Genomic DNA, 8,682 nt, shown 5'->3' with positions numbered 1-8,682 from the left:
CAAATCCGCAGTGTGTTTTTTGGGCAGAAAAGTAGACAGATTAGCCGAATTGAAGAGGCTCGGTGGGCGTCACTCCACCGTCAGGGAAAATTGCGTTAAGTGCCTCTCCCAAGGGCACAACGTCGGGGCATGGTGTGTATCGAAGTCGGGACCATTCAATTCCGAGCCGAACGCTCTACCAGCTACTACACAACACCAACGCCACAAGGTGATTTATAACATAACATGTGTCACTGCATCATTTGGCTGACCATAGACCAAATTATCGGTTTGTTTTGGCCTTTCAGCATAAAATGTGTCAATCTAGCACACTTCCTATAAATCATGCACACTGTTCAGACATCATTACAGAAACCGGTTTTTGCCAAGGCGAATCTCTGAAAAGTCTCAATAGAACCGGTCAAAGATCAGACCCGTCAACCCAAGTTTTACGTTTGAGGTAAGGTATGGATATTTTCGGAGTGTTTATCATTTTGTATGTTGAAATTTTCACTGGGTGACAAGGACTTTTAACCTGGAATTCGGACGTGTAACAACATTAGACTGTCTGTCACCAGCTATATATCATGGGTAAACGCATGTCTTTTTTCATGCGACTCGCTCTTTTGTTTACGTCATTTGTTTGATTTTCGGTTTAATTTTGAGAACTAAGACGCTACGGTGTCAGTTTAATATGTTTACCTTTGCCAGTAGGGCTAAGGTTATGTTTTAGGCTTGATTTTTTTTTTTCTGCGGTGAGACTGCCATTTTGTAACAATTGATTAAAGGTATAATGATTGTGTTAGAACAACTGCTGTGCCGAATCGACCTTGACCCCATTCCGAACCGGTCTGAACCGTACCGAACTGTCCTGGTCGGCAAGTTGACGAATTGTCCTGTCGCCGAATTGTTATTATATCCTTTGGTTCCTCTTTGCACTTAAGTTGTTTCAAACGTCTTTTTTTCAAGCGGAAAGGAGAATCCAACACCTCGCATTGTGCACAATCATCTAGAAAGAATGGCAAAGGTGCACTTCGTTGAAAAGCCGCCAGACGGCGGTTGGGGCTGGGTTATTGTGGCCAGTACATTTCTCCTCCATGTTGTGGTGGTCGGCTCTACGAAATCGTTCGGGGTGTTCTACGCAGAGTTCCGGGAGGTTTTCCAAGAGAGCGCCGGCATTACTTCCTTCATCAGTTCTATCCTGGGATCTGCTGTGCTACTATTTTGTGAGTATATGACCTGCACAAAATACATGATACCTACACTACCAACATAGGTGTTCTTATGTTTCTTGTTTTCTTATGGAGAAAAATATTTTCATTTATATGTATATAAGAAGATCGCTGTTTATCAATTCTTTCATAGAGAGAGAATCCTTCTCTTATTTTTTCTTAACTGAGGCAGGTATTTCTATTATGATAAGAATGTTCACGTCTTTCACGTTACAGTGTTTACAGTACAGACGCTTCCACACTTCGGACGCACTACCTTTTTACCCCTACGTCATTGGCTCCGGGGGTCCGTAGAAATACTGTACCCTGCGACCGTATACACCTCCGGAGGGGGGGGGGGTCATTAACCCTTAATTATCGCCAATATTGCACCGTTGCAGCTCTATTTGCCGGTGCACTGTGCAACTTGTGCAGCTGCAGAACGGTAGTGATGGTAGGGGGCGTTATTTCCGCCGCGGGACTTGTCGTGAGCTACTTTGCCCAGACCATGATACACCTATTCTTCAGTGTGGGGATTCTAACAGGTCAGTACTTGAATGTCACAATTTTTTTACCCTTGCCAAAAAGGTTATGTTTTCGGTTTTGCCATGAAGGAATGTGCATATAGCTCGAGAAGCTTTTTTTATAATAGGTTATAAGTATATTAACGTTATACAGTAGAAGCCGCTTAATTGCACGGCCTATTTGCCAGTGAATTTCGTGCAATTAACCGGCTGGTGCAATAATGCGAAGTTATCTAGCTGGACCGCACCAGTTTGGGATTTTGGGATTCCGTGCAGTTAACAGAAGTGTGCGTTAATCCGTTGTGCAATTATCTGGCTTCTACTGTAAGTAATAGTTCATGCAAATTCTCGATCGCCCGAGGGCTGATTGCAGGTATTAAACATGAAAAGATTTTATGGATGACATCCGCGCGCGCTTTCATTTTCGCCTGTCAGCCACATGTGGCCCAATAACTTTTCTGGTCAATTAAATTCTTAAAATGCCTGTGAAAGGATCTTTTTACCTGGATGTTTAACCTTCAACGACTTGTTTATCGTTTTCTTAATTTTCTCAGGATTTGGTCTCTCCTTGATGTTCTCACCGGGTTTGGCTATGATTGGACGCTACTTCGGCAAGCGGCACGCCACAGCCAATGGGATCGCAGTCTGTGGAACTGGTGTCGGTGTCTTTGCCCTCCCCCCACTCTTCCAGTTTCTTATCGATGAGTTCGGTTGGAGAGGGGCCCTTTTAATCGTTTCTGGTTTGCTACTAAATGGATGCGTTTTCGGTGCCCTGTTGAGACCCATTCATCTCAAAGAGGACCGAAAGGAAGAAGAAGTAGACATACGAAGTAACACTGACCAAAAACAGACGAAAAAAATCCATCATTTCTGTCAGAAGATCACGAAAACGTTCGACGTTACCTTACTGAAACACCGACCCTTTCTTGTTTACTGTGTGTCGTTGTTTGGAACACTTCTTGGCAACTCCATGATTTTTGTACATTTTGTAGCCAATGCTCAAAATCTCGGGGTGGACAAGACACCAGCCGCTTTCTTACTGTCCATTCTCGGAATCTCAGAAGCGGTGTCAAGAGTTCTTAACGGTTGGCTGTCGGATAGAGAAATTATCAGCAAAGTCTACTACTACATGGTTGGGCTGACAGGACTTGCCGTATGTAACATTGTCATACCGTTCGCAAGGTCTTACGCAGTTCTAGTGGTGTGCGCGGTGTTGTACGGATTTTTCTCGGGCATATTCTATGCCTTGATTGCCGTGTTGGTGCGGAAGTATGTCGGAGCCTCCAGGATTTCCTGTGGACTTGGGTGGGCCTTCGTCTTCGAAGGTGCCGCCTTTCTCCTGGGAGCACCTGTCGCAGGTAAGCAGCTTTTTTGCCCAGAGTTTTTTTTGTCATTAAACATAATTTGTTTGTCACCGTAATAAATCCAGGTATAAAACGCCTCATAGATTGTACTGAAGAGTACTTTGAAGCTTTATATCCTGACAGATTTGTTTGATCCACGTGCACTCACACGCACCAGGCCCCAACTCTTTTCGATAAGTGCGATGGGTTATTTTGCGTGATAGAAGTGTGGCTCTCCTCAAACACTGGGCCACCATTTAACGTCATATCTAAGGGATACCCTTAACCGAACCTAGGTACTCCTTTTCAACTGAGTGAAGTTTGAAGTGAAGAAAGTCGTGTGAAGTGCCTAGTTTGTTACTCTGTGACTGGAAGGTAACCTCAGTCGACAGAGTTTTTTGAACAGTCTATGTGTTGAGTGTTCGCACCTATACACGTATCTCTCGTCTATGTTCGAATTCCGTCTGCCGCATTCGTATGTCGTTTGGCATGTCGTCTGTACTCGGTCGCGCGATGACGCAGGTTCTTTTTTTTTCGCAGTAGCTGTTGCTGTAATCAATTTTTCAGAAATCACTCTTATATATTTTTTGTCTCTCGTCCAGGTTGGCTGTATGACGCAACAGGAAAGTACGACATGTCTTTCTACGCAGCCGGTATCTTCATCTTTCTGTCTGTGCTCGTGCTTGTTCCTATCAGCTGTTCAACGGACAGGTGGACCCGAGTACCCGACCAGAATAGAGATGAGACAGTCTCCCTCGATGATATGGGAAAACTAAGCATGTTTAGACATATGATAGATGATGATGATGGAAGTCGTATCTTTGAGACTTCCTAAAGCACCCACTCAGCACAGTATGTTTACGTATGTGTGCGCGTTACGTACGTGTGTGTGAACATGTTTGTGCGTTACGTACGTGTGTGTGAACATGTTTGTTTGTGTGTCTATGTGAACACGTGTTTTGTGCCTGAGTGTGTGTGTGTGTACATGTGTGTGTTTCTGTGCGTGCGCGTGTATGTACGTCTGTACAGATGTTTGCGTGGGTGTATGTATGAGTTTGTGTGATTGAGTGCCTGTGTGTGTGTGTGTGTGTGTGTGTGTGTGTGTGTGTGTGTGTGTACATGTCTGTGTGTCGGTTTGTTCATATCGTTGTTGGTTTGGTTGGTTTCGGAAAGTTTTGAACAACTTATTAATTGCTTGATTACTATGATCTTTTTCTGTAGTACATAAGTTGCACGACTTATTTTGTTTCCTTTTTTTACAAATTAAAAGAAAAACGCATCTACATGGAGAACGGGTGAAGATTACTTAAAAAGAGCCTAAAAAATTTCCCAAATATTTCATTACATTTTGGTATAGATTGAGATTTTTACTTTTAGTCAGAGTATCTTTAACCTATTAAAGAAAGAAAGCATATCAACAGGGTTATAGTTTTGTTTTCGTCAGTAAACGTTTGGAAATTTTTGTGGGTTTAGCAGGCCTCTTCAAATAACTCTTTTCTTTCCTGGTCATTAGAGAGGCAGTTAGAAATAAAATAAAATAATGTATAATACGTAGGAAAGCACCTGTCAGTGAATGGTTGAGCTAACACAGACACAAACATACAGGTAACCACGCATGACAGTCGGATAAACTGGTCGGATTGGAAATTTGACATTTTTCGGAGTTCGAACTGAGTAAACAGCTGTCCAAACCAGAAGCGCACAATCAACCAAGAATATCTTAAAATACTATTTGAAGTTTGAATTTTCTCCTTAGTTTGCGAAATGCTTCATTTCGTATGTTCTTTCCACAGATCATGTTGCAGCTAGTGTAATTCTATGTGTTTCGAGACATTTTGGTTAGGGTCTGTCCCAAAACACTACCGTATCCGGAGGCTATTTGTCTGTACATGTTTCCGGGCCATATTTCCATCAGTGTAACAATAGCTTCATTATATTGTGGCCTTGTTCAAACTGCTAGGTAAAGATATAGTTATTATTCAGATATAACTGTGAAATAGTTTTAGGACGTTTTATGTCCCAGAAATAAGGTGCAAGCTCAAATTGGCAATGTCATGTAATTTAAAAAAAATTAATGTCCATATGTCCATTAAATTTCAAATCATTGTGATCATTACCGTCCAGTTGACGTCCTTTTTGAAAATCTTTTGGTAAGTTTTGAGAAAAAAAACAAGGTGAACATCAGAGCTGTGTGGGTTGTTTTCCTAATGGTATGAAATACTAGCCTCTACCAGGCTCCACAGGTCGCTGGACAATAGTAGAAAGTAGTCAAATAAGACAGAAAACACACCAGAGGAGTTAGATGGCCTAGGAGTACAGTTTGCGACGCTGCTCTTCTCGGCCATATTTTTTTGGTCTTATTGGCTAATTTCTACTATTTTTCCAGCGTCCTGTTGAGCCTGGTAGAGGCTAATGAAATCTATAAGATTTTCAAAATTTTGATAAGGAGTCCCGTCTTACTTCAAATAGAAAGAAGTCGGTGCTTAGTAGTATATAATTTTCAGCAGAGCTAAAGTTGACGTGCACACTTCGCAGCTTAGTTCTCTCTCTCTCTCTCTCTTTCTCTCACGTAACGTTACTGATTTTCAAAAGAATGTCACCTGCAAATTAATTAAAGTGATGCATCACAATGATCTGAATTTCAATTTTAGACATTCATAAAAGGCTTTATAGTTGATAACTGTGCCCCGAAATTTGAATTGTTTACCTTATTTCGGAGTGTGACCCAGAGGTCATAGGTTTGTATCCTGTCACACAACCTATCCTGTGTCCTTTTGAAAGGCACTTTACACGACTTTCCTAACTCCTTGAAGGTGTAAAAAAATGGGTACCTGACTTCTCGGTTGGGGAGGTAAAAGGCAGTGGAAGGAGAGGGATGGGTTCCGCCTTCCAATACTGTGGACGAGGCATACGATAGTGGACAACAACTCACTGCCCATATGGCATAAAAAGGAACTACTTTAATCTTTACCCTCAACACCACGAGAGAACAACCACTTGTATTTATGGCACCTCGGCCGAATTGAGCTTTCATGAATAAACAAAGGTTAAAACAAACAAAACAAATCTCCTTCATTTGAAGAGGTCTATCATGTTGATAGAAAAGTCATAGGAAGCCAATTACGAAAACAATTGTTCAACATTAATTACACAGAAAGTGAATGAAGTCCTACCTTACACTTGTCGCTGACTGGCTTCTATAGGCAGTTCTCAAGTCGCTTGTACTATGTCACATTGCAGTAAGATCATAGTTTGTATATAATCCAGCCTCGCAAACGAAGTATAGGCCCACCTGCTATAGATAGAACGCAGGTCACTGGATTGTTGTGTCGGGCACCTGTTGGACCGGTTGTACGGAATACAATACTAGTTTCTGTCTCGCTATACATGTAACGTTATGGTATGTTCAGAAACGTCAAAGCTACATGCAGTAAACTCCTTTGGTCTAATCAGATATACATGGCAAAGCAAAACGTGAACGTATGTAAAACTAGCAGACTGTCATAATTATGATGTTATAACTAACGTTATATAGGATACAACACGGTCTATTCAATAGTATATCACCCGAGGTAACAGCCCGACCGCGGGTCGGATCGCCCAAAGGCCGGTATGTGATCCGACCCGCGGGAGGGCTGAGACCGAGGGTGATGCGGAATACACCGTGTTGTATTTTATTTATGCCATACTCACCCGAGAAAACACTCGATTCAATGAGAAATGGGCCAGAAGTTGAGAAAATTTGGTGTCCTCGAACATAGAATGGTAACAGCAATTCTAAAGTCCGAATTACGTATTCAAATTTTCGATAGCAGCGCACTCGATCGTGCGTTCGAATGGTTCTATGAAAGCCTATGTGAAACAGTAGAAACCCTACGTGTGGTAACCCATTGGCAACTACTAGTACCTTGGTCCGGTTAAGAGTGTATCGAACAGTACCACGGTCGAAATATCTAAATTTGTAGATATGTCGAATTTTTTCGAACAGAACGTTCCAACTATGGTGCATGTGGTTCGTTAGAAGAAGGCACATGGTCTCATTGGTTGATACCACAAAACCTTACATAATATATATTTGCTGTCACTTCTTGTAGTCTTGTCTGTCCCAAATCATGCAATAACACAACTTTCAAAGTATTTTCGTACACCTTGCAAATCTTTGTTAATTGTATTTTGCACTTTCAAATTCATAATGATTTGAACCAAAAAAAAATTGCTATTCTTTCGACACCCTTCCTTCTAGACGGCTAAAAATTTCTCTTGATTGCATAATTGTATATAATGATGCAATGTAAAAGTATGATTTACAGTCGTCGTCGTATCCATTTTGATTATACTGCTGCTGGGATCCCTGTCACAGGGGTAGGCAGCAGTCGGAATAGTCTTCACACTGTGCTTCCATGCGGCTGATCTGTCCAGTGAGTCCAGCTCTGGGCTTCAACTTCATGGTTTGCCTCGATGGCCGGACCCTACCTTCCGCACCCGCAAGTTAGCCAAGCCCACGACACTACCGGCTGCTCGTCCGTGACTGCTACCGGCACTGCCTGTGCCTTTATCTGTATGAAGAACTTTCCATTTCGGTTTGGATAGGGTTTTTTACGGCCGGATATCCTTCCTGACGCCAACCTGTAACCGCACTAACTAGGCTATCACATCATCCATCACACCAGTCTGTCAGTTTATCGCCAGCTGCTGCACAGTAGGGGTGGGTATACCGGTACAGAAAATTCAGCTACAGGTACAGTCCAGGCACGGACCCTAATTATCTGTGATGCTCATACTCAACCCAATTGTCCAATTCGATACAAGTACAAAGAATTCTGTTCAGTGGAGCATCCGACGTCCATTAGCGTTTTAAAAACTACCTTCGTGCAAACAACACTAACTGCCTCTGTTTTTGACCAAGTTTGACTGTAAAAACCTGGTAAAAATACCAACATTCCGCAGCTTCAGCAATATACCTACTTATTTTTTTTCTGGTTTCTCCTGTCGATTGGACAGATGAGGAGGCATACAGGTTATTTGCCTGTTTGCCTGACCTGCACATGACTTTTTATGGTGAAGGAGGGGTGTGCAATTCCTTCTCCACCCTCTCGTCTACTGGAGCACTAAGTTTCACAGGGGCAACTGTATGCAACGTGTGCTGTTTCGACACCCTTCCTTCTTAGACGGCTAAAAAAATTCTGTTGAATGCATAATTGTATATAATGATGCACAATGTATAATGAAATCCACAAGAAACACAAAACAAAGTTGTCCGCTGAGCTCTTTATTCTGTGACGATACCTATAACTGTAGCGTGCATTTTGGTCTACAGGGAGACCTGAGTGACATCTCACTACCGTTACACATTAAACACTTGGTGAGAAATCAACCACTCAATTCATGAACTAGATTTCTGTGACAGACAGATGTCATTCTGATCTATGTCTCATCCATAAGTTGATTCAATCCTATGGATGACATACATGCGCGCATCAATGTTCATCCGTTTCCAATAAAAAGTTTTCGATTATAATGTAAATCATACAAAGTAGCTGTAAAATGAGCAAATATATGATGCAAATTGTCCAAAAAATTATGAAAAACGGATACTATATGTTGTAGGATGTCAAAAGTCAATTC

General features: G+C 41.9%; 1 protein-coding gene across 1 annotated transcript; it reads left to right on the top strand.

The window, feature by feature from the left end:
* Positions 1-997: 997 nt before the first annotated feature.
* Positions 998-3,930, top strand: LOC118410210 (monocarboxylate transporter 13-like). The gene is made up of 4 exons (XM_035811768.1): positions 998-1,205; positions 1,592-1,735; positions 2,269-3,072; positions 3,660-3,930. The coding sequence occupies exons 1-4, from the start codon at positions 998-1,000 to the stop codon at positions 3,890-3,892; spliced, it is 1,389 nt and encodes a 462-aa protein (XP_035667661.1). The 3' UTR covers positions 3,893-3,930.
* The last annotated feature ends 4,752 nt before the right edge of the window (positions 3,931-8,682 follow it).

This window comes from Branchiostoma floridae, chromosome 2, assembly GCF_000003815.2.
Source record: "Branchiostoma floridae strain S238N-H82 chromosome 2, Bfl_VNyyK, whole genome shotgun sequence".
Classification (NCBI taxonomy): Eukaryota; Metazoa; Chordata; class Leptocardii; order Amphioxiformes; family Branchiostomatidae; genus Branchiostoma; species Branchiostoma floridae.
Note: the sequence above shows the minus strand (reverse complement) of the source record. Positions and strands in the feature narration are given on the sequence as shown.

Bases quoted from the DNA above. Each gene is read 5' to 3' on its own strand.
- LOC118410210 (XM_035811768.1), top strand. From the start codon at position 998: ATGGCAAAGGTGCACTTCGTTGAAAAGCCGCCAGACGGCGGTTGGGGC. The intron at 1,206-1,591 runs GTGAGTATATGA...GCACCGTTGCAG, and splicing joins ATCTGCTGTGCTACTATTTT to CTCTATTTGCCGGTGCACTG. The intron at 1,736-2,268 runs GTCAGTACTTGA...TAATTTTCTCAG, and splicing joins CAGTGTGGGGATTCTAACAG to GATTTGGTCTCTCCTTGATG.